General features: G+C 41.3%; 2 protein-coding genes across 3 annotated transcripts in view; one reads left to right on the top strand and one right to left on the bottom strand.

The window, feature by feature from the left end:
- LOC144691669 (POU domain, class 2, transcription factor 1-like) overlaps window positions 1–19454 on the top strand; it is a 253229-nt gene extending 233775 nt beyond the window's left edge. The window contains exon 17 of the mRNA XM_078559989.1: window positions 19247–19454. Coding sequence (XP_078416115.1) covers window positions 19247–19251 — 5 coding nt within the window. The 3' untranslated portion in view covers window positions 19252–19454. The remainder of the gene's footprint in view (window positions 1–19246) is intronic.
- cd247 (CD247 molecule) overlaps window positions 825–26675 on the bottom strand; it is a 132684-nt gene continuing 106833 nt past the window's right edge. For both annotated transcript variants that reach the window (XM_078559991.1, XM_078559992.1), the window contains exons 2-8: window positions 24655–24758; window positions 23115–23183; window positions 13181–13270; window positions 11545–11586; window positions 9926–9982; window positions 8701–8736; window positions 825–3637 (exon numbers count right to left, since the gene is read on the bottom strand). In XM_078559991.1, coding sequence (XP_078416117.1) covers window positions 3554–3637; window positions 8701–8736; window positions 9926–9982; window positions 11545–11586; window positions 13181–13270; window positions 23115–23183; window positions 24655–24758 — 482 coding nt within the window. In that variant the 3' untranslated portion in view covers window positions 825–3553. The remainder of the gene's footprint in view (window positions 3638–8700; window positions 8737–9925; window positions 9983–11544; window positions 11587–13180; window positions 13271–23114; window positions 23184–24654; window positions 24759–26675) is intronic.

Below are 26675 nucleotides of genomic sequence, written 5' to 3'. Positions count from 1 at the left end.
GATAGTTAGATTCTCCTTTGTTGGAGATGGTCATTGCCTGACACTTGTGTGGTGTGAATGTTACTATATATTATCCAGGTCTTGCTGCATTTTGACATAGACTGCTTCAAATGTGGACAGAGTTTTCAGAGCAGGCTGTTAGATGTGAATTGGCCTGAAGCTTTCTCAGTTAAATTATTTCTTTTTCAGCTTTGTAGTTAGAGCATCAGCCAGGCAGGAAAGAGTCTCAAGGTAGAGCTGTGTAATTGTAATAATGTTGAGTTCACACAGTATGATGGAGGTATGGCTCTACTGAGCACCCTCTTTGCTTGTATCCATTTTATAATGCTATGGAGGCCTGGTGCTCATCTTGTTTCATATTTATATTTTATGCTGTTGCAGGACAATCAATACACACCATAACTCGATGGAACAAACTAACTGGTCAGCTTTTGGTGGCTGCGTTACGAGGAGGGATTATTTATGCCAAAAACTACCTGCTTCCCTTCTCATTCTTACTGAAGAGTGTTAAGAAGCAGGCTGTAATCCTGCTTATTCATTGTTGTTAAGAGTATATTGTTTAAATCTTGCCTGTTTTTGAATTTATGCTATTCAGTCTAAATACATCTATTTATAACACACATTCTGGATACAGTGCTTTCTTAGCTCACAGTAAATTTACCATATAACATTTTGTTGCTCTAACTGTTCTCATGCCTGTATCGATTTTGACGCAATCATGTCAGTTAATTGGGAAGGCTGTTGGGCTTCACTGAAAAGGATTTTTCAAATGAAACTGTCCTTAGGACTAAAGAATCTAAGGATTATTAATATTCAAATCAATCTTGATGGCTACCTTTTTTAATACAGAAAAGTTGACAAGCATTACAGACAAAACATCTTAAATACATAAAACGAAAATTAACAATGACTAAAGTTTTCTTTAAGCAACTGCAAAACAAAGCAAGAAATTAATCATATCTCACATCAGTTCAGCCCATATTCAAAATAAGTTAACAAATAGCATCCTGGAATGCTTGTTCAAATTGTAATTATCAGATGAGGTGTTGCATTTCCTAAGATTGAAAATTTTCTGTTAATGTCACCACTTATAGATGTTCAGGCTGTCCATTCATTTCCAAACAATAAACTAATCGCTCCGACTTTCTCGATCTGCCTATGCATTAATTTAGTTATGAATAGATCTTTGATTTGTTCATGGATATATGGTTTTACAAAGACCTTTTTACTGAGTATTGAAAAGACAATGCTAAGATTATGGTGGACCTGGTCTGATTGCTGCAATTATTGGTAAACAAAGGAAGCTGTTTTATAAAACAACCAGGATCTTATTTTTAGAATGGTAAATAAAAAAAATGTCTAAAACAGGACATTAAAGTAATTAGTAGTAGCTGTAGTTAAGTCAGTTACTTCTTATGAAGATGTTACCCTGAAGCAAAAACTGAAGCTGAATAAGTAAATTCATTTTAATCTTTAATGTGACCATAATAATCATTGAATTTTAAAGCTCAGAAGGAGGCCGTTCAGCCCATCATGTCGATACCGACTGACAAAGACCTATCCGGCCTAATCACACTTTCCAGTTCTTGGTCTGTAGCCTGTAGGCTACAGCACTTCAAGTGCATATTGAAGTATTGTCTAAATGCAATGAGGACTTCTGACCTACCACCCTTTCAGGCAGTGAGTTCCAGACTCCCACCTCCCTCTTGCTGAAAAAAAATTTGCTCAACCCTCCTCTAATGCTTCCACCAAATATTTTAAATCAATGCCCTGGTTATTGATCTCTCTGTCAAGAGAAATAGGTCCCTTCCTATCCACTCTATCTAGGTCCTGAATGCACCTCAATTAAATCTCCCCTTAGCTTCCTCTGTTCCAAAGGAAACAACCTCTGCCTATTCTATCCTGTAGCAGCTCTTTGAAAGAGCTAATCAATTAGTCCCACTTCCCTAAACAAAAATAAAAATACCTGGAAAAACTCAGCAGGTCTGACAGCATCTGCGGAGAGGAACACGGTTAACGTTTCGAGTCTGTATGACTCTTCAACAGAACTAAGGAAAAATAGAAGAGAGGTGAAATATAAGCTGGTTTAAGTGGGGGTGGAACAAGTAGAGCTGGATAGAGGGCCAGTGATAGGTGGAGATAGCCAAAAGATGTCAGTCCCACTTCCCTGATCTTTCCCCATAGCCTTGCAAACTTTTCCATTTTAAGTAAATACTTTTGAAAGTCACAATTGAATCTGCTTCCACTGCCCTTTCAGCAGTGCGTTTTAGATCCTCATAACTCGTTATGTAAAAAAAAAAGACACATGAGCTAAGTAGCCATTGCATTTCCTGTATTGAATACATGGGCAACAACTACAAAAATTGGCCAAAGTCCCCATGGGTGGCAGAAAATACGTATACAATAAAGGCAGACAACCCTGAAAAGCACTTGGGTGATTACAAAGACTTTATTCATATTATTTTTCTGCATTTTTGAATTTTCCTGATAATTTATCAACTAATTTTTTAAATAAACGTAAATTTATTAAAAATGTGTTGCCTGTATATTTTTTAATGTAAGCCAAGTTCAAAGTCTAAATGTTGGAACAGTGAATGGAATTAAAATTAATGCTTAAAGCTTTTCTTCTGGCTAAAAACTTATTAGGAACTTTGGCTCCAAATGAATTCAAAATGTTTTTTAAGAAACTGAGCAACGCTGAAGTCATTTGCTTAGCACCATGTCATGGTGACCTATATTGTATTTAGCTAAGTTAAAGTTTAGAGGACTTTTATAAATTATGTTTTGCCTCTCAACCCAAGTGCTTTACTTTGTTGCAACAAGAAAAGTGAGCCTAGAACGTGCAATGTAACATCTAAAAACTTATTCTCAGACAATATCATTGAAACTCGTACAATCTCATTGAAGTAAATTAATTCAATTGCTAGACAGAAAAATGTTTACAACTGAAAAAATCTTGTTACTTTGCATTTATAATATTTACATTGTTCTTTGTCTGTATAATTGTTCTAATACTCAACTAATCCAAAAATGCACGTTCAGATTGGATTTCAACTGGTTCTCAATTGGATTGAAAGCCCAAATTTCAATGCCATCACTTTACATTTTGCATTGTTAGAAGCTGTTTAGCTTTTAAAATGCCTATTTCCATTTGGACATATTTGTTTCATTTATTTTAAATACTTTCAGCTCCAGTATAGCATAGCATTTCATTATGATCTATGCAAAAATGCAACAAAAAATATAACTTTCAAACATTCGTGTAGGCTTAGCCTATCTTTTTCATATTACCTGAAAAGCTTCGACCAGCACAATATGATCCACAGAGCCAAGTAAGCTTGCAGGTGCTGGCACAGTTACTGTAGGCTACTTCTTTTACAGTGATTTTCTTTTAAGAATAATGCAAATTTTTTAAAAATGGATTTTGCAAGTAAGTAATATTGTTGGGAACAATTTCCAGATTAGCATTAACTTTTGTGCTAGTGGAATTGAGTTAATCCTAAAAGCTCTCCACTCTTGGTTGTCTTGGTATTGCAGTAATAATCACAGAATCTCAGCGACGAGGGACTGGAGGCACAGCTGGTATTTGCTGATTTTGCAGTTGGCTGTATGTGTCTTGTGTAGCCGCACTCAGATCCTGCAAGATAATTTCATTAAATTGTTAGCTAGTTGGGCATATCAAAAGGAAATACTTTTCTGCTAAATTATTTTTCACTGCAGGGATAATTCTTTGATGCCTTGCAGGAAACTCAGGCTTGCAGAGTATGTTGGTCAGAGATACTACAGGTGTATAGCCCTGATTTTCCACCAGACAATGCCTATGGGCATTTCACCACACCATGAGCACAGGATTACAGAAAATTACTTTGTTTAAGGCGTTTCTGTTTTTAATTCTCTTTCATATAGGGAGGGAATACAAGTTTTCTCATTCAAATAGCTGTGGAACAGTGATTGTGTAAAGAATGCAGCGTAAATAGAGTGCATAAATTAGGAATTTGGTGAGAGTGGGAATTTGGCGCAGAAGGGGAAGGAGTGTTTGCTCTATTGCCTCTAACACTCATGTTGGTTTATGTAAGTTTCAGGCAGTGACTATTTAAAGATTTTGTCCAGTGTCGAGTGCTTAATGCACATTAGTGTGTAGACAAAGAAAAAACAAACTAAAAAGTCAGTATAAATAATTTAGACTAAGAAATAGCAGGACAGGTTGTGTGTCTGTGGTAGTTTGTGGACAGCAAGACTGTCCCAAGTGAATACGCCTGCAGCAGATGTCTCCATTATGAATCTCCAGTTCTAGAGTCATTGAGCTGGATTGCGAGTTGGAGACACTCTTAACACATAAGGGAGGGGAACAGTATCTGTGTAGTTTGTTCCAGATATTGGTTACACCTTAATCATAAAGTTATAAGAGAGGCGTGGGTTTAGAATGCGGTTGGTGTAACCAATAATATGCTGAGTAAGGGGATCACAGGTGAAATTGGGAACAAGGAATAACAGAAACTAATCCTATCCAACAGGGATGATTTAATTGCTACAGGTGTGGATGAGAATAAAGACAGTAGGATGGACAGCCACAATGTGGACCATGGCATTTTGCAATAAGTGGCTGCCCAAAGGAGGGAAGAAAAGATTGGATAGTTTAATATAGTAGTTATAGGGAATTCAATAATTCTGGATACAGATGGCATACTTTGTAAATTGTATTGAGAGTCCCGCATGGTATATTGCCTTCCTGGCATCAAGAGTGAGGGACATCTTGCATCAACTTGAAAGGATATTGGAGTGGGAGGGGAAGAATCTAATCATTGTGATCCATGTTTGGACAAACACATTCAGAACAGTAGGCAAGAGATCAAGTTTGGAGAATGCCAGGAACTAGGAGCTAAATTAAAGAACAGGACCTCGAGGGTTATAAACCCTGATTACCATCTGTACCACAAGCAAATTGGCATAGAGACAAGCAGTTTAGGGAGGTGAACATCTGATTTAAGGAGTGGAATGAGAAACAGTACTTCCATTCCATGGGGCACTGGGACAGGAAGGGACCACTGGGATGGACTCCACTTGAAACAGGCTGAGACCAGAGTACTAGCAAAAAGAATAAATTGCACGGTTGCAAGGACTTTAAACTAGTAAGTGTGCTGGGGGTGGGGGTTTGTGCAAAGGTGTTAAAGGCAACATAAATAATAGTTCAAAACCAAGCAAAAGCAAAGAGAGTAGAGTAACTGGAAATTTATGTTTTAGACGCTACAGGTAAAAGGAAAACTAGAAGATGTAAACTTTTTAAACAGGAGAGAGAAATAAGAAATGTATGAGTAAAGCATTAGAGGAGAAGCACTAGTCAGGGTATGCGGCCCAAGTAAGCATTCTCAAACAAAGAAGTGGAGTACAAGGAACAAATTGAGTGAATTGCATATTCAACTTTGAGTGTATGGGAGATGCAAAACAGTTATAATGTAGCATATTTTGTTTCAATTCGTAAGGTCTATGGGAAAGGCAAGGAAAATGGTAGAGGGGGTGGGGGCGAGTAACCTTAGTGATTAAGGATGAAATCATTTCAGTGAAGAGGATGTATCAAATGGTAAACAAGCAGTGGAGACTTTATGGATAGAATTAAGAAATTGAAAAGGATTTAACACTAGTGGGAGTTGTTTATAGTCCCAATGGTAGCTGTGAATTAATAGATCGTATAAATGCAGACATTAAACAAGCATATTGTCAAGGCTAAGTGGTTTTAATGGAAGATCTTGATTTATACAGATTAGATAAACAGAATAGCACATGCCAGAAAAATTGTGAATTTCTTCTGCAACAGTGTGTTCCAGAACCAACAAGGGGGCAGGCCAAATTAGATTTTGTATTGAGCCACATGTAGTTAACAGCCTAATGGTGCATGAATATTTGTCCAATAGTGATCATAATATGGTCGGGTTCAATATGGTGTTTAAAAGGGAGGAATACAAATGGCTACTAAGATTCTAGATTTAGGTAAGGGTGAGGTGACTTCAATGGAATGTGACAGAGACTCCACAGTCAACTGGACAAATGCAAACCAGGTAAAATGACAGATGAATGTGAGGTATTCAAAAAGTAATTTGTAAATCAGAACCAGTTCATTCCCTATGGGGCAAGAGCTCTATCTGCAAAAAAAAACACAGGCACAGACAACTAAGGTAAAGAGACAACATCAAACAAAAAGAAAAAGCATACAAAATGCAAAAACAAAGCACAGATCCTGGCCAATGGGAAAGATACAAAGAACAGCAAAGGACGTCAAAACTTATAGAGCCACAAAAAGTAGAGTATGGGGGAAAAAAACCTTGCAATGGATATCAAAATCAACACAAAAATGTTTTATAATGACATTCGGAAAAAGATAGTCGGGAGCAATGTAGACCCGTTGAAAACTGATAACAGTGATATTGTCAATGAAAATATGGAAATGGTGGACACTGAATAATTACTTTGCATCAGTATTGACAGTGGAAAAAGAAAGCAGCTTGCAGACATTCCAAAGAAACCAAGATTGTAACAGAGACTCAACAAAATTAATGTAAGCAAATTAACAATAATGAAGGAAATAATGGGCCGCATTTTACAGAGGGACAGACTACTCGCACCCTCCCCAGAAGGAAAGTCAGCCAGCAGCCAATGCACTGTAAAGAAGACTGCCACACAGTCATAACACACTGGGGGTGGGCTAAACTAGCTAAGAGTGAGACTACTACCCGTCATTGGGAGGAAGTCCCATTCTCGAGAGTTGTGGCTGGAAGCTCCAGCAGCACCAGAGCTCAGTAGTGGATGCTGCCAGGACTGCAGTCAGGAGCAAGAAGGAGAGCGATGGCTGCCACAGAAATCTAACTCCAAGCTTTTAGGGCGGGGAGGGATCTGAGAGCCCAGGGAGAGAGGTGGGGAGCCGGATTTGGAAAGGCAGACGGTGAGGAAGGAAATGGGGTGTGTTCCCAATGCACACAGGACGCCTTGCCCCCAAATGAGGTACCCCACCTGCTGTTTTTCACCTAGGCCACAAAAAAACGGCCTGCACTCACCCACCTATCTGCCCACGCCAACAGTATTGTGGTGTGGACAGTGAGTATATTATCCTGGTCAATAGGCTTGCTAATATGCCTAATTGACCTCTAATTATTCACGTAAATATGGCAGCCAGACTGCCAATTTCGGCACCAGCCCACCTAGTGTAATATAGGAGTCAGCTCGGGGTTGGGCAGGAAGGTGATGGGCTAGCCACCCAATGTATTTTATGAGCCCCAACCAATGTATTTTATAAGCCCCCCCCCCCCCCACTGAAATCACGCCCAGCAGGGGGGCCATAAAATCCAGCCCAGTGAAATTACCAGGTCCAGATGGTTTCCATCCCAGGGTTTTAAAGGAAGTAAATTAGGAAATTGAGATGTCCTAATTATACCAAAGGCTGGGATTTTCCGTGCCCACTAGTGTCAGATGTGTTCGGTGGTGTGAGCGGACAATATGGCAAGAAGGCCAAAAATCGGTTTCACAATGTTGTGAAACCAGTTTGCGATTGCCTGCTCAGCCCTTCCATGGCAGGCCGCGTTTCCCGTCATCGGATGTCAGGAACCTCAATGTAATACATCAGCATATTATAAGGCCAGCCCTCCAGACTTATTCCCCCATGCTGGATCGTCTGCCCATGTCGGCGGGAAAACATGCCAATGCGTTTCACAACGGCAATATAAGCCATGCACCTGGCAGGCTGCACTTAGCTCAGGACTTCAAGGTTTGATGGCCTACCTTGTTTCAGTCAGTACTCGCAGTCATCAGCACCAGGCTTGACAGGCAGGGCCATATCACTTTTAGGGGGGTTCACAGACAAGTTCAGAAGCAAGGCTACCAGATCAGCCATATGTGGCTGGCCAACCATAGGGTGGTAGAAGTTTGGAGCTCTCTTCCACAAAAGGCAATTAGCGCTAGATCAATTGTTAAATCTATCAATCTCAGTTTTAAAATTTTGTTAGCCAAAGGTATTGAGGAATATGAGGGAAAGGCAGGTATATGGAGTTAGGTCACAGAGCAGCCATGATCTCACTGAACATCCTTGGAAGCTAAACAGCATACTCCTATTCCTATGGAATAGATTTCCACTAAGGGTTCATAGGTGATCAATCATATTACCATGATTTGTGTACATGCTACCTATAACATTTATATAATGCCTTTAATATAGTAAACTGTTCCATAACATTCCACAGGAACATTATTAAATAAAATTTGACACGAATGCTTAAGCAAACATTAGGACAGATGACCAAAAGATTGGTTAAAGAGATAGGTTTTAAGAAATGTCTTCAAAGAAGTGCAAAAGTTTAGGGAGGAATTTCCAGAACCTAGGGCCTAGGCAGCTGAAGGCACGATCGTCAATGGTGGAACGATTAAAATCAGGGATATGTAAGAGGCCAGAATTGGAGGAGCACAGAGAACGCAGAGAGTCGTAGAGCTGAATGAGGTTAAAGAGATTGGGAGTTGCAAGGTTATGGAGAAATTTGAAAATGAGAATTTTAAAATTGAGATGGTGTTTAACTAGGAGCCAGTGTAGCACAGGGGTGATGGATAAATGTGGCATGGTGCAAGTGAGGTCAAGTGGAAGATGAGAGGGCAGCCTACTGGCTTACTTGTCACTTGTATGTCGTCTTCAGAAGATAGCAACTCTACTCATTTCTTTCCTACCTGGTAAATGTCATTCCCTCCTTTGCCTCTTCGCTTCTGTTAGGGAAGAAAAACATATACAAGTTGGTTTATGCCTAAAGAGCATATTTATCAGTTTCATGGCTAAATGTCTGTGCTAAATTTCACATGAACACATTTAAGGATAGGCTTTCCCAGCCTTTGCTCCATATGTGACACCTGGCATTTTATGAAGATATACCAGAAAATCAGACTGAGGCGCACAGGCAAGGTCCTTGAATAATTTACCCTTATTGTTTTTCACAGAATCGTTACAGCGCAGGAGGCCATTCAGCCCATCATGTCAGCACCATCTCTCCAAATGAGCAATTCACCTAGTGCCATTCCCTGACTTCTCCTGTAACCCTGCATGTTCTCCCTTTTCAGATAACAGTCTAATTCCCTTTTGAATGCTTTGATTACTCTGCCTCCACCCACTCTTGTTCCTGTTTCTTTCTCTTTTTTTCTGTATTCTTATTTCTTAGTCCTGCCTGCGAGTTTTTCAGTTGTATTCTCGCACTTTCTCTCATCATCTATCCCGTCATCCACAGTAAATTTGAAAGCCTTCTATCAATATTATAAGTCCTCTCTACAATGACAGAAAGCAAACAGTATGCTAAGAGTTATTGGCACATGGAGGCGTGATTTGTAGTTCTGTCCTCGATACGCCTGCTAAATGCTTTTAAATGCTAGTTACACAGCCTGGAAGTAGGGATGTTGGTAAGGGTTGCCAGGTGTGATACTATGGATGGTATATAGCTTTCAAGACTGAACATCTCTTACCTGGGATTTCCTGGTGTTGAAAGATCTGCCAACATGCAGTGACTGAGAGAAATTAATAGCGGCATAGATGATGAAGTGGTACATGTGTATATAATATATAAAATGTACACTATCTGCACAGGAGACAATGACCCATATACCATTTGCACATGGAGATGTAGATCATTCAGCTGTGCAATATTTATCCAGTTGGTGAGATAAGCTGGTCAAATTAAAACTACTTCTTTGTGACTAAAATAATTTCATCTCACCAAATTCAGTCCTTCTGCTTCGATGGGAATACACGACAAAAGGCATTGATAGTGTGATATATAGCATCAGCTTTTACCATGGTGTACTATTGGACAAATCCCAAATGCAAGTGAAAGTATAATTAATAGCTGGTCATAATTATTTACAGGAAGTTACATTAATCTATGGATGCATCAGTACATGCTCATCATACCTGCTGAGTTGGTTTGAGTTCACCATAAGGCTCACTTCTGTTTTTGGGATTCAGTTTCTGCAAACAAAATAAGTTTTGACCTTTTAGTTAAAATGCAGATCAATTATAAATGAATGTACCTGTTAATGTGGTTCTACCTCGAAGGAAAAGGGTAGCAAATACATGGGAGCACCACCACATGCAAGTTCCCCTCCAAGTCACTCACCATCCTGACTTGGAAATATATCGCCGTTCCTTCACTGTCGTTGGGTCAAAATCCTGGAACTCCCTAACCACACTTTGGGTGTACCTATGGACTGCAGCAGTTCAAGAAGGCAGCTCACCATCACCTTCTCAAGGGCAATTAGGGCAATTAATGCTGGCCTAGCCAGCAACGCCCACATCCCATGAAAGAATTAAAAAACACTTGTTAAGTAATGTGCAAAACAAGTGCAAGCTGGTTTCGTTCCACAGAATTTAAATTTTTTTTTGCTCAGCACCTCCCTCAAATATAATCACAAATCAGTGTGGACTATCATTGGTGCATGTTGTACTATGTGGATGTTGCACACAGCTGATTAAGTTGATAAGGAATTGTGCTTCAGGTATCATTAGGGCTGATTGGGTTTTTTGAGCAGGGAGGGTGGATGGGGGCTGTGGGGTTGGGGGGGAGTAGGCTGGAATTTCAAGGATCTACCCAACCCCATCCTGCCTCAAATATGCCCGCTTGCAGTTTCAACAGCAAAGGGTTCAGGGACACTAGAGGTGGTTCACATATCTAGATACGCTAATGATACTGCATGCTTCAAATTTTAACAGACTTGCATTTAATAACTGCTGGCTGGATTTCACAGGGCTCAGAAAACCCAGCAGCAGAAGAGAGGTGAGAACAGCCAGATCCATCAGAGATGTGCCTTTCCAGCATTGAATGTACAGCAGGAGTGCACCCCAGGCTCACCTGCTTCCCTCCCTGCGATGGGCCTCCCAACCCATATTCAAACAATCCTTCCCAATTATGATCAATCCTTCCCTCTTCTCCCCTCCCCAGCTGTGGCCTTCCACCAAATGCCTTCCCACCTGTCAGCCAACCAACCTCTCAATCTGGTTGGTTGCCAGCTGGAAAGCAGAGAAAAAAAATTAGATTTGGTTGGACCAACATTTACCACATTTCCAGGTTTCCCAACCACCTTATAAGAGTAAGGATTATTAGTAGTAGTAACCATTATTAGCGGAATGAGATTTTAAATACGCTCCATAGTTTTCAATATTCTGCACTTGCCTCAGGAGGCTATGTGATGGTGAAAGGCTTTTACATCAGAATTAAAACATACTCCTTTTGGTCACATCCTAAACACATCTACCATTACTTGGGATCAGGTCTAAACCATTTCTAGTTAGCAAACTCTGCTGCTACACACATTATTCACCATTCAGCAGGGCATGGTAATGACAAGCCAGTCAAATTCCAGGGCAGATTACTCAACTGCACCTCTACACATTGTAGTTAAATACTAAGAGTTAAGTGTGTGATATCATTAACATTGTTTAAGTGGGGAAAAACACAATGACGAAAGGGCTATTTGGACAATAAAGATTCTGCAGCATGCATAGTAATTTCCTAAATTGTAAACTTTACTTACGGAATAGGTGTCACTATGAGCAGCATCCTCTCTCCTTTGGTTCTGATAAGAAAAAAAACAATGAATGTTATATATTTGTCGACACTGTTTTACAAAGTTAATACATTGCATGCAGCAAATGAGGTTGTCAATCCCTGGCTACCATATGGGGAACTACAGTACTTGCATGTTTCAGGTAGCAGGTCCCTTTTAATATGCATATCAGGATCCAAGGACTCTAATTTGCTATTTTTGGCTAGAAATGGTCGTAGCATGCACTAGGGGTGATAGAGCCAATAAGTGCTGGTCTAAGACAAGATCTGGAAGTTCAAAGAACCAGATCTTTCTCTTCAAGTGGGGTTACAGATTATTGCTTCCTTTGCTGGAATCTTGTGAGAAATTCATTTCATTTCACAATGCAGCTAGAAACCTGGAAAGACCTGGTCTGTGAAGGTATATATCGGATCTGTACCTTGGGACCTTGCTGGTACCTGAGCACTCAAGCAACTGGATGTCTTACTAGGAGACAATGTCATTAATATGCTATTGAATCAGCACAATATTTCATCTAATTTGGTCTCTCAGAGGCTTTTTTGTGCTTTGCAACAATTTCAGAACCGGATGACATGCAAATACATTGTGAATATGGAAATAAATGTTGTACAAGGTTTGCAAGTTCATGGAAACGATGCACTGGAGTTATTTTGAAAATATTCAACTTTTGTAGCTCACCAAATAACTTGCAGTAACTATGCAAAGATTCCTAAAATGCTGTCTAGATATTTTAGAAAATTCATATATGGAACATTGAACACTCATCCTCGTCTGTCTGTCTCCCAATGAGCACAGTTTGCGGTAGTGTTGCACTACGGTCAATCAGGGAGTCTGAGTTGCTGTGACAACATGTGCTTTTACATGCATGTTGTAATCTTTTTTTTCAATTCATACGTGGGTGTGGGCGTCACTGGCATTATTGCTCATCCCTAATTGCCCTTGTTCTGAGGGCATTTTTAAGAGTCAACCACATTGCAGTGGGTCTGGAGTCACATGTAAGACAGCAGATTTCCTTCCCTAAAGGGTATTAGTGAACCAGATGAGTTTTTATGACAATTGATTCATGGTCATCATTAGATTGATTCATGGTCATCATTAGACTTTTAATTATTTACTGAATTCAAATTCAAACCCAGGTCCCCAGAGCATTACCCTGGGTCTCTGGATTACCAGTGCAGTGACAATACCACTATGCCACTGCCTCCCTCTCTAGAGCTATGGATAGTGATGGTAGAAACTCCCATATCATTTCCATCACATGATTGACCAGGAATCTCTCCCACTCTTACCATCTGCCATTAGTGTGCGTTGGAACGATTTGTAAATTGATACTTAACACGGACAAACAAGTCCTGGGGTGGGACTCGAGCCTGGAAATTCTGGCTCAGAGGCAGGGACGCTACCCAATGCACCAAAAGACCTCCCTAGTACAATTTGTAGTCTCGTAGCAAATAACAATTATAGATAACTGTAAGCATCTCAGAAATTGTTATCTCAACATTTAATAAGATTGCTTTTAATGTTCCTGTTATAAAATTGTTTTTTGTCTGTCTTTCTTTGGAATCAAATATTGCTTTACAAAAGGTAGGTTAAAACAAAATACCCGTTTTGCGCCAATTCCAGTCTCTGTGTCCTGGTTCCTGTTCTTCAACCTGAGGTGCGAATAGCTATCTTGATCATTCTTCTGCAAGGGCTGAAAAAATTATAGAAGTTCTGATTACTCTGACAAATCCTCCAAAATATAATAAAACCTATTTCTCAGTGATTCCGGTCAGCCATGTTAACCATCTAAATATTATCCTCAGTGTCTTGTTACTCCATTGATTTTTTTTATTTAATAAAGACTGAGAAAGTTAAATAAATCTAAGGGTATTTTTAATTTCAAAGTGAGCAAAGACTTGGCGAAGCTGACATATAATTACCAGTGTGGTGTCAAACTTGGCCTACGAAATTTTCAGCAGATCACCTGGATCTCCTGCTGAAAAATTTTATAAACCAAGTTTGACACCACACTGGCATTAGAAGTCAACTTCTTCCAATCCTTGCTTTTCAGCAGATTACTTAGATCTCTGTGTGTCAGTGGTTTAACCACAGGGTGATGTTATGCGTCAAGTGCAGTTACATGATCCACTGGCTAGCTTACTGAGAAGTGAGAGCTGACTGCATAAGACTCTCTTGCCAGTATCCAGCCTCTGCATCGCCAAGACCTCTACATCACCAAGTCTTGCCTCCTCACGGCGACACACGGCCCTAGGCTGAACAGAAAGGGATCTCGGAGGAACCTTGGCCCCAGAGGGTGCGTTAGGCCCATTGGTGTCTGGATCTGCCTTGACGTCTATCAACCAAGTCTCAGCTGTGGGTCAAAAAGCACCTACTGCCTTGTGGGTCCAGCTTGGGAGAGTCAAAGGCACTGGAGTGGAGTCCTGTAGACAGCTGGTGATCTCTTCAAGCAAGCATCTTTTGGCAACTTCTGCCACTGAGCGGGCTCCAGAATAACAGATGGTAACTGGGCATCCATGAAACAAGGTGAAGATTCTCCACCTTGGAAGCTGGAATTTCAGGACTATGTGTCCTAGCATGCATGATGACTTGCAGTCAATAGACAATGTACATAAGATGGCATTGATTGATCGTGAGCTACTCAAGTTCAACATCAACATTGCTGCTCTCCTAGAGACTAGATTGGCTGACACTGGAGCAATATGTGAGGCCAATTATTCCATCTACTCACATGGCACAAGTGCAGATGATTGTCGTGAACATGGAATAGGCTTTGCTGTCAACAACAGATCGACGCAGATAACTGAGATACCTGTTGCAACCTCTGAACACCTCATATCTCTTCATCTACTATCAGATGGAAGTTTTGTCACCATGAGCTACACCAACCTTCTAAAGCAATGCTGAAGACAAAGATCACTTCTACAGCACAGTAGATGATATTCTGGAACATCTGCCGCATGGAGAAAACTTATTTCTCCTGGGGGATTTTAACAAAAGAGTTGGATCAGACAAGAGCGTCATGGCAAATGCCATGGTGTTAGCAAGATAAATGAAAATGGACAGCAGCTAGTGTGGACTTTGTGTTGCCAACACTTTCTTCCAAAGCAGACATCAGCACAAGGTGTCATGGTGCCACCCGAGATCCGGCCACTGGCACCAACTTGACCTGATAATCACCAGAAGGCGTGATCTGTCCAGCATTCTTAATGCATAATGATCATTTACTAATCACTCACTTGTCAGTTGCACTACTGAAAGTGCAACCATAGAAAATACGTAAGTCTAAGTGCAATGGCATTCCACACATAAACATTCCATGCATGAGCGATGACGACAATTGTTGGAAGCTCTCGGGCAATCCCTTCCTCCTGAGGGCTCACCAGATAACGCTGATGAACCATTGAAGTCTGTGTAGTCGATCATTTTCAAAGCTGCAATAACCACATTTGGCAAAGGAAGAAACTGGAACGAAGATTGGTTCGACTCGCCTTGCAGAAATAACTCCTGTTATCGAAGCAAAGAGTGCAGTTCACCTGCCTGACAACCTGTGTTAGCCCTAAAGCACTTGACAATCTCATGCTAGCCAAGGCAGTTGTGCAGAAAACAGCAAAGCATTAAGCCAACAAGTATTGGATTGATCCATGCAAAGAAATACAAACTACTACCGGGGCATCTCACTCCTCAGTGTCACTGGGAAGGCCTTTGCAAGAGTCAATCTAATGAGGCTCCATTGACTAACTAGCAGAATATTCCCAGAGGCACAATGTGGCTTCAGAGAAGCAGATCCACAGTAGACACGATCTTCTCCCTATGTTAGCTCCACACACAATCAGATGGGAAACTCCTTAACCTAGCAAGATTGAAAGCCAAGACAAGAGTGTGGCATGCGTGATCAGAGAACTTCCATATGCTGATGATGCCACACTAGTTGCCCAGTCAGAAGACCAGCTCCAAAGGCCCGTGGATCATCTGTCCCATGCTTGTGTCATGTTCTCCTTCACCATCAGTGTCAAGGCAATTGTAGTTATGGGACGATGTTGTGCCTCCACCTGTGATCAGACTCAACAACAACACCATTGCAAAAGCCAACATTTTCAGTCAGCAAATTCTGCTACCTTGTATCTATGGTGACAGACAGCCTGTCTCTTGACAAAGAGCTCAGCACACACATTGGAAAGCCAGCCACCAACTTTGACTGACTAACAAAAGGGGTATGGAGAAATAACAAACTGACCCGCAGGGCCAACATGCTTATCTTTAAGGCCTGCATCCTCAGCACATTTCCAGTATAATAGCGAAGCCTGGACAACTTACACCTACCAAGAAAAAAGGCTGAATAACTTCCACCTCTGGTGTTTACGACACATCCTTGGCATCACACAGAAAGACAAAGTCACCAATAAAACAATCCTTGCCAGGGCAACATGCCAAGCACGCTAACACTGGTAAAGCAAAGAAGGCTTCGCTGGCACGGATGTGTGCACAGGATGGAAGATGGCCTCATCCCCAAGGATATGCAATACAGAGAGATGGCTGTGCCAACAGACCAGCAGGGCACCCAAAGCTCCGATTCAACGATACTGTCAAAAGAGACATGAAAGCCCTCAACATCAATCACAAGTAGGAAAATCTAGGAGACAATCAATGCAAATGGCAACACCAGCTGTGGGCAGGAATTTGCCACCACAATAACATGTGGCTTCTGAAGCTCCAAAGCAGACACCAGCCTAACAAACAAGGCCTCGGCAAGGGACAACTTCATGTGTAGCACTTGTGGCAGACTTTGCCTTTCCAGAATTGGCTTGTACAGCCATCAAAAGAAGGGCAGCAGATGATCTCATCTGACCTCACCAAATTCTATGGCTGCATTCCCATTATCTCTTGCAGATAGAAGGATGTCAATCATTTGGATCTCCAGTATCTTTAAATCTAACTTGGAGTTGATTTCAGTCTTTAGTGAGGGTGAACTTTTAAAACTTATAAAATTTAATGGCCATGATAGGTTCCCCACATCTGTGAAGTGCATCGGGGCATTTTACTCGTTTAAAGGCGCTAGGTAAATACAATTTAATGATCACTGCCAAAGTTTTTGAAAACCACTATTTTATCTTAATATATTGTCTCCTGGCTACCAACTGTTTTGTCTGACAGTTGTTGTGGTAATGTAATGGCTTAATGTAACAGCTACTTTTAATTCAAAGTCTCTGTAACATTTATGAACATGGAAGTCCTAGAGTGCAATTGCTACAAAATGATTTCTCCCATTAGAGTCCTCTAGTGTTCATTTACCAATTTGCAAGTACAAACACATCAGGAAAAACAGATAATTGAGACAACACCACTGGTTGGTTTTACCAATATGAATATTTAATATGAAGATATGTGCTCATATTTTGAGGGTTTGGTGCCAGCAATAATTGGGTTGCAAAGAAATTGCAGTTACTATCTAAATTCTTCATTTTTAACTGTTGGAGCCACCATTCAAAATGCCATTCGATGGGGAATAGGTTGTCCCAATGCAGTGCTGAATAGTCACAAACCATGCATGCACTTTACAGCGAGTTGTGCTGATCAACGTGCCAACATGCTGTCTAACAAAGGCTTGTTAACGGTCTAATTTTAAAAATTCATTCATGGAATGTGGGGTTCACTGGCTAGGCCAGCATTTATTGTCCATCCCTAATTGCCCTTGAGAAGGTGTGGGTGAGCTGCCTTCTTGAACCACTGCAGTCCATGTGGTGTAGGTACACCCACAGTGCTGTTAGAGAGGGAGTTCCAGGATTTTGACCCAGTGACAATGAAGGAACTGCGATATATTTCCAAGTCAGGATGGTGAGTGACTTGGAGGGGAACTTCCAGGTGGTGGTGTTCCCATGTGTCTGCTGCTCTTGTCCTTCTAGATGGTAGTGGTTGTGGGTTTGGAAGATGCTGTCTAAGGAGCCTTGGTGAATTCCTGCAGTGCATCTTGTAGATGGTACACACTGCTCCTGCTGTGCATTGGTGGTGGAGAGAGTGAATGCTTGTGGGTGGGGTGCCAATCAAGTAGGCTGCTTTGTCTTGGATGGTGTCGAGCTTTGTGGGTCTAATTACTGTCACGGTAGGTAGCCAGAGACTCTTTAGGGTTGAACTGACTCCAGCATGACATGGCTGGCGATGACAGATTAGAACTGAGTTTGCTGGGTTAGTATAAATGAGGTTTTACTCTTTAGGCAAGTGAATGCACATCTGACAAATTGAAATTACTGATAAGGAGTTGTCAATAATGTGGATTTGGATGCTGTTAAGTGTTGCAATTGATTTCTGCTTCAGACACCCAGCTAACCAAAAGAAAGTGAAATCAGTTGGTCAGTGTCAAGTCACTTAGTGGATGCAAGACCAGATCACACAATCACTAATTAGTGTTAAACTAGCTAAACAATAACACTAACCAAACTGCCAGTATCATTCAGAATAGCTCAAGTCGAAAACAGATTTGTCACAAGGTTAAGAGATGCTCCCTTATGTCAGGACATGTTATTGGAGCGGTGGAGATTTAATGAAAGGTTTTGATTTTTTTTCATTCATGGGATGTGGGTGTCACTGGCTAGGCCAGCATTTATTGTCCATTTCTAATTGCCCTTGTTCAGAGGGCATTTAGGAGTCAACCACATTGCTATGGGTCTGGAGTCACATGTAGACCAGACCAGGTAAGAATGCCCTAAAGGACATTAGTGAACCAGATGGGCTTTTACAACAATCGGCAATGGTTTCATGGTCATCATTAGACTTTTAATTCAAATTCCACCATCTGTCATGGTGGATTCAAACCCAGGTCCCCAGAGCATTACCCTGGGTCTCTGGGTTACTAGTCCAGCAACAATACCACTACGCCATCGCCTCCCATGTCAATAGATAAGCCAATAGTGAAAGCCAATAGCAAATCAGCCGTGAGGCTATCAATTTAAAATTAGTATTAAAAAGGCTTGGTGAGGTTTCTTTAAACAGGGTGGCTGGATGACCCTAATCAATGACCAGTCCGGAACTGAGGAAATTATTTCCTTATTTAACATTACATATGACTTGTTCTTTCTAATCCATAGCACTGAGGGAGTTGTGCACTGTAGGTGGTGCCATCTTTTGGATGAGCAGTTAAATCGAGATCCCATCTACCCGCTTAGGTCAACGTAAAAGTTCCCAAAAGAAGAACAGGAAAGTTATCCCAGTGTCCTGGTCAATACTTCTTCAATCAACATCACAAAAAGATGATCTCATTATCACATTGCTGTTTATGGGAGTTCACTGTGTACAAATTGACTGCTGCATTTCCTACATTACAGCAGTGACTAGACTTCATTGGTTGCAAAGTGCTTTGAGACATCCAGTGGTCCTGGAAACCATTATATAAATGCAAATCCTTTTTTTAATTCTTTTCAGAAGAGTGCAAACCATGTGTCTTGAATCCTGAACTGCAACATAATTATAATGTAGTCTAGATTGCTCAAAGTATTTTTACTCTGTGGTGCTTGTCTAATTTAATAGAACTACCTTAGCTGGGGACTGTTACCGGTAAGATTATGAAAACATCTTTTAATCTTAGGAAGCCAGGCATTCTAACTGGAAGATGCCTCTCACTAAACTGAAGAGTTTATGATGACAACTTAAAACTATCACTTTTCTTTGCACACAGAATAAACCATATCCCTGGTGCTATAACTAACTGAGAACAGTGGAATATAGAAGGCGAATTACATCTACACAAGGTGATGTTCATGGATCCAAAATCAGAGAGAGGATTTACCACTGACTGCCCTGCTATTTCAATTTTTGGATAGACCTCGATTTAGGTGGTGAAAGCATCCTTGAAAACAAGCAAAGGCCTTATTAACATATGTAATTATATTGTAAATTATGTATTACCCATGTGTCATTTTTGTCTCTATCCTTGTTGCGATTGACAGTTCCTGAACCCACTCTCAAACCGTTGGTGGCAAAGGTCAGGAGCCGTATTTGAAGAAATCCTTAGCCGTGGTAAGGAAAAGCTGGAAGCAAATCTGGCACTCAGTGTAGGGCTCCTAACCCACTTGCTTTGGGTAGGAGTCTAACTGGAGCAGGAAATTGCTCTCCCAAGCAGTGCTGCTGGCAGCTCAGAAGAAATGGTGCTTGAATACATGGTTCATGTATGTGTATTAAACTGTGCATAGAGATTGCCATGGCTTGCAACCAAACCGTCATGTGTAAGCCCTGCTGGCCTCCCCGTTATTTTGGAATGCATTACATCATAGCTGGTTGTGAGGATGGCCGCCTGGAAACTCCGTTCTAAGAGAGCAAGGGGGGGAAAGGAGAGAGGGCAGGTTTAATCAAAGCAGTCAAGAGGAAATTGGAATATTATCTGAAAAGGAAGAATGTGCAGTGGTTACGAGGAGAAGGCGGGGGAATGGCACTAGGCAAATTGCTCACTCAGAGAACTGGCACACACAATGGGCCAATAAAAATCAGAGATATGCAAAAATTGGAGGAATGCAGCTACCTCAGAGAGTTGTAGAGCTGGAGGAGATTACAAAGATGAGGAGGGGTGAGGCCGTGGAGAGATTTGAAAACACGGATGAGAATTTTAAAATTGAGGAATTGTTTAACCAGGAGCCAGTGTGTGTCAGTGATAGATCAGGCCTGTCCAGCCTTTTCAGGTGAGGGGGCCACATTTCAAATATTTCTCACTCAAGGGCTGCTGAGCAAATTTTAGAAAGATAACGTGTGGCACGACAGTAAACATGAATTTTAATAAAATACTGAGGTATGAAGAAAATAAATAATTTGCTGAGTAAAATTAAAACGATGTCAAAGTAATAAATTGATAATTTTTTTAAATGAGTAATTGACAAAGATTGTGAGATTTAGAGTGTGAGAGGGACAAACCGTGTCTCTCTGGCTCACTCCCAGTCTCAGGGTTTTTACTCACTCACCTTTATCCACACCCATTGTGTGAGTTGATGTGAATGTGTTGGTGTGTGGGGGTGAGAATGAGTGCGACCCCCAAGACTGGGAGCGAGCCAGACACACATTCGCCCTCTCATTCACACACCCTCACTTTCTCTCGCACATGCACTCTCACTCGCACACTCTCACTCACACACATACTCTCACTCTCTCCCCCTCACCTGCAACCACTCTCTTCCACCCCCACCACCAGCAGCTACTCTCTCCCCCACCAGCAGCTACACTTTCCCCACTCGTCAGTCACTCTCTCCCCCGCACCCGGCAGCCACTTTGTCCCCGCTCGGCAGCCACTCTGACTTTCTCTCTCCCCGCCCCCCCCCCCCGCCCCCGCAACAAACTGAAAACCTCCCTCCCTCCCCAGCAGACTCAACGCTGCTGATGCACTGGTTTTTAAGGCCTCAGACTGAAGGAAGCTGCTCCTCCAATCAGAGACTGGTTCTCTTCCGCATTTGCTGATGATAGGATCATTAGTGAGCCAACAGCAAATGCAGGAGAGAATTGGCCTGTGATTGGTGGGACAGCTCTTGCAGAATCTTTGACTTCACTTCAGAGTAGTGTCCTCGGCCCAACCATCTTCAACTGCTTCATCATTGACCTTCCTTCCATCATGAGGTCAGAAATGGGGATGTTCGTTGATGATTGCACAGTGTTCAGCACTATTCTTGACTCCACAGATACTGAAGCCGTCCATGTCCAAATGCAGCAAGACCTGGACAATATCCAGGCTTGGGCTGACAAGTGGCAAGACGCGTTCGCACCACACAAGTGCCAGGCAATGATCATCTTGAACAAGAGAGAATCTAACCATCACCCCCTTGACATTCAATGGCATTACCATTGCTGAATCCCCTATTATCAACATCCTGGGGGGTCACCATTAACCAGAAACTGAACTGGACTAGCTGGATAAAGAGGCCTGGCGGGCCGGATAGTGGCCCACAGGCCGCATGTTGGGCAACGGGACTTGGTGCGAGTTATGAACTGTGGGAGCAGAGTTTTGGATGACCTCAAGTTTACAGAGGGTGGAAGATGGGAGGCTGACCAGCAGCGCATTAGAATAGTCAAGTTCGGAAGTAATAATAGTTTGAATGTGGATTTCAGCAACAGACAAGCTGAGACAGGGAGGTGCTAATGTGTGTTCTTAATGGTGGCACTGGCCAGGATCTTATCTTGTTGTCACATGCAATGCCGAGATTGTGAACAGTTTGGTTTAGCTCCAGACAGTTGCCTAGGCGAGAGGTGGAGTCGGTGACTAGAGAACAGAATTTGTAGTGGGGTTGAAAGACAGTGGATTTGCTTGTCCTGATATTTCATTGGACAAGATTTCTGCTCATCCAGCACTGGATGATAAACAAGCAGTCTGACAATCTTGGGTATCGAGAGAGATGGAGAGGTTGAGAGAGGTGGTTGTGAGGCAGAGTTGGGTGTCATCAGCGTACATGTGAAAACTGACACTGTTTTCACATGATATTGCTGAAGGGTATCATGTAGAGGAAAATATAAATCGCTACCCCTAATGCTTCCACCCCCTGTTTAAGCTGCTGCCACAAACTTATCAGTTTCAGCTGCCATGCTGAGATTCCTGTCCTCCCAATGAGTGAGCTGCTGTTAAGAAGCACATTTAATACTGACAGCTCACTGATTTCTTGTTAATGACCCCCAACCACAAAAGTTAACCAGGCCTTCTGGTGAAAGGATCAAGTGGGTATCCTGCCCCCGAAATAATAAAGTCCACCATAATTTCAGCCATTATGAAGTCCCTCCAAATATTTTCCGTTATAAAGAATTATATTTTCTGTAGAATTTGAATGCTGAGTACATTGAAGATTTAGAGAAATGTATATAACATATTTTTCCAAATAAAATTCAGTTTGTTTTATACAATTCTTTCACATGAAGTGTTACACCACATGATTGATAGGATATTTCAGTCTCAAGCTGTGGCTGATCCTTAACTTCCAATTATTAATTCACACAAAAGTCTATATTCTAAGCTTTTAAAAAAATGTTTTAATTTCTCTGGTACAAATTTCCCTTTCTCCAGGGCTAAAAGATCCCGCGTCCACCAGATGAAAAAGGCAAGTTTCACTTTGTTATTACTGTGTTGACAAAACACTTCAGTTATTTCAGAGATTTGTACAATAATGGAATGGGAATTGGTGAAAAGGGAAAACAGTGAAAAATACGAATATATTTCTTACTTCCTCTAAGAAGATGGATTTTTATCTGTCAACTTTTCTGTTACTGTTGCTCCAATCAATTTGCAGCAGTAAATATTGCAAATGATGTTCTGAATATCCATTTGTCCTACTTTCATCTAAAGCCATCTCCAAAATAGTGAGTGCCATTTCCAGTGAGGATGAGCGCTTTGTGGGTGACAAGCAACTGAAAATTGACCTCAGTACACTCAGGCTTCAGGACCTTCAGTAGTGGTGGCAAGCAATATTTTCATTGTGTACACAGGGACAATAGCATCCTGATTTGGGTTACATCTAATAAATTGGACAAGACAGTAACAGTCAAAAAGTAACCAATTTACGAAAATGTAAACAATTGCTTACTTGATATTGATCTTCTATGTTCATTTGGTTTGCAGGAATATCTTCATGTTTACCTTTTGCTTTTGACAGCTTTGAAAATAAAATTAAAAAAGAACATTTTGCAAAAATAAATTTAATTTACCAATCCCATTGCCTGTTGTAAATATGTTACTAATGTAACTAATTAAAATGATCATCAGGATTCTCATGCTACAAGAAGTTATGAACAAAGTTCAGATTTTGTAATTTGTCTTTTATGTAATGAAAAACCTATATCACAACCCCCACAGTCTTCCACACAGTTGGGTTGGGTTACCAACAGTTATCAATCTTGGCCATGCTTATGTAGGAAGTTGGGGGTGGAAGAGAATATGAAAGAAAGTTTAAATTAGACCACTTTCCTGCTACTCCTTACAGCTAGCCTAAGATGGAAGACAACAGGTCATCTGTTTACCCTTTCAACCCCAGTTCGCATGTGGCCCATGGAGTGTTGAAAGGATAATAAAATAATTGGGAAATTACAAAAAAAAGCATGTACATTCACAAAATACCCTACACTAACAAGCCTTATGTACAGAGGCAAAAAATAACGTGAAATTCGAAAAATCTCCAAACATTAATGATTTATTTGTGAGTGATAATACTAAATAAATATTTTCATTGACACTAGTGCTATTTCTGGTCTGTAGCACCATGTTGTGAGAAGTACTTTCCTGGTAAAATGAATGTGCGAATTGTTATTGGCTGATCATGGAGTCCCTGCACAGGCTACTTGCCAACTTGTCAGAGATTATGATCTGCACCAGGAAGGGAACAAAATGTTCCAGAGATGAATGGACAATCATTCCCTCCTTGCTTTTAAACAAATGTACTTTTAATCTACATGGTTTTGTTAATTTAAAGCTTGGGAAAGAGGTGAAGTACTGAAATCTCAGCATAAATGTTCCTTCTGTGCTAGTAATTGCCACAGATACCTCCGGGAAAAGAAGAAATCAGCAGGACTAAATCATGCTGCAATAAAGCAGAAAAAATGAAAAATATATCTCATTAAAAAATAATGTTTTAAGTGTTTAGGGCCATATCCACATTGTTTGAAACATCTATACAATAATTGGAGGAATTAAGGGAGTTTACTATTAATTATACATGTTTTTGCTGTGCCTGCATGTTTCAAATCAGATTACCAAATTAACATTATCAAAATAACTCAGTAGCCTCCCTTCCTGGGTAATTTCCTCATCTACACGGTATTTGGCCAAACCTGGAAATTTCTTCAGTGGGAAATCGTGGGTACTGTGTTCTAGCATTCAATGCTGCAGCACATCAATACATCAACATCTAGATCATGGCACACACTAAGAATGCTGCACATGAATCACTGGAGCAAAGTTGATTGATTTGCTCCCCATACAGTTTCAACCAGTACATTGTCTGTACATTAGTAAAAAACACCTTAATGCTGCAGAATTACCTGGAGACATATGTACTGTTCTTCACATATCACAAATATTTAATTTATGGATCCTCTAAAGCTCAACAATGATAGATAATGATGACTTACCCTCAGCTTAAGGTAGAGACCAGTGACTATAATCCCATACACAAAGAGAATTCCATCCAGAATGTAACACAACTTAGGGTCAGTCAGGCTCATAGCTTCAGCATCTGTCAAAATGGCAAACAGAAAACCCAGTCAGCCACATTTCCAAGTGTTTTATTTGATACTAATTGATATCTGGATCCTTCTTCACTAAATATCCCCAGCTATCCTGTTCATGTTAAGCTTGCAACAGATAGCAATACATTTGAATGTTAATTGAGTATTGAAAGCTAATTTGGTGAATGTGATGGTTCTTCATTCAATATCAGTTGATCATAATGATAATGTTGGTGATCTCTGATGAAGACAATATACACAGTAAGGAACAAAGTTGATGACATTTAGCATTTCTAAAAGTAGGGTAAAAACAAGGAGGATTGTTCGTGGAGGTATACACCAGAAAATACTCTTCACCATTGGGCAGGCTTGATGGACCAGCTAGTTTTTTCCTGCCCATCCAATTTGTATATATGTACTTCCATGTCTGTAATATCATCTACTCCTGCCCTTGCATTATCCTGTCTGCTGCTGAAACACTCATTCATGCTGTTGTCATCACCAAACCCATCTGTTGCAAACTTTTCCAGATGAGTATCCCATATTCTATAAGTTTACATCCATCCAAAACAATTCTGCCTGTATCCTGTCCTGCAGCAATCTCATTCACCTATCAATCCTGTTCTCTCTGACTTACATTAGACCCCAGTTCCCCAAATCCCCAAACTTAAAATTCTCATCTTCATGTTTAAATCCATTCCTTTCTCATCCCTATCTCCAATACCCCTTCTGGACTCTCCATTCCTCTGACTCTAGCTTCTCATATACCCTTTCCTACTTCACCTCATCATTGGCAGTCATGTCTTCAGCTGCCTAAGCCTTGTGCTCTGGAATTCACTCCATAAACCTAACCACCTCTCCTACTCTTTTAATTCACTCCTTAAAACTCTCACTGATCAAGGATGTGATCACTTCTCCTGTTTCCTTTTTTGGCTTGGTGTTCATTTTTCTGATTGAAACACCTTTTTTTATTTGTTTCTGGAATGTTAGCATTGCTGGCAATACCAGCATGTGTCACCCATTCCTAATACGCCTTGAGAAGGTGGTGGTGAGCTGCTTTCTTGAACAGCTGTAGTCCATGTGGTGTACGTACACTCACAGTGCTGTTAGAGTGGGAGTTCCAGGATTTTGACCCAGCGACAGTGAAGGAACGGCGATATATTTCCAAGTCAGGATAGTGAGTGGCTTGGAGGAGAACTTCCAGGTGGTAGTGTTCCCATGTGTCTACTGCCCTTGTCATTTTAGATGGTAGAGGTCGTGGGTTTGGAAGATGCTGTCGAAGAAATCTTGTGAAATACTTCAGAAAGGTTTTTTGCGTTAGAGGTGCTTTTATGTGTGCAGTTTGTTGGCAAAGTTATTTGTGGTGTTATTTAATGGAGGTGACAAGGGTCTCGCCCACCGACTGGAGAGCTAGCGAGAGCTCCACCTCGCCTCTACTGGGGACGGCCCATCGTACTAAGTGCCACTCAGGCACTTAACTGGACAGAGGTGGGCCTTCCCCAGAATCAAGGACCCCGGGGGTGGAAGTCCCACCTGCTGAGAACAGCCAACCAACCAGAGGTTATCAGCCTTATTGAACAGCAGTGCCACCAGGGAAGTTGTGGCTGTTGCTGGTGCGACACCCACCTGATGCCTAGTATCCTCGCTGGATCCCAGGCCACAGTTGGGTGATGGTGAGAGGGGAGTTGCAGGGTAGGGTTCACCGGGAAAGGCATGAGAGGGGTCAGCAGCAAGCAGCAAGGGGTGTGCCTCTCAGCAGGCAGCCCCTTCCCTATGCCAGCTCCCTCAATCAGGGTAACTGTGTACATTATACTAAGTACCTTTGAATGACGGACCTCTCCCAGGAGCCTGCAAGTAGCCCTGCACAGTTTTGCTTGTTGTGTTCCCCTAATGGTGAGTCCTCTGCCTGCCGCTGGGTTAACACC

Source organism: Cetorhinus maximus, chromosome 16, assembly GCF_964194155.1.
Source record: "Cetorhinus maximus chromosome 16, sCetMax3.hap1.1, whole genome shotgun sequence".
NCBI lineage: Eukaryota > Metazoa > Chordata > Chondrichthyes > Lamniformes > Cetorhinidae > Cetorhinus > Cetorhinus maximus.
Note: the sequence above shows the minus strand (reverse complement) of the source record. Positions and strands in the feature narration are given on the sequence as shown.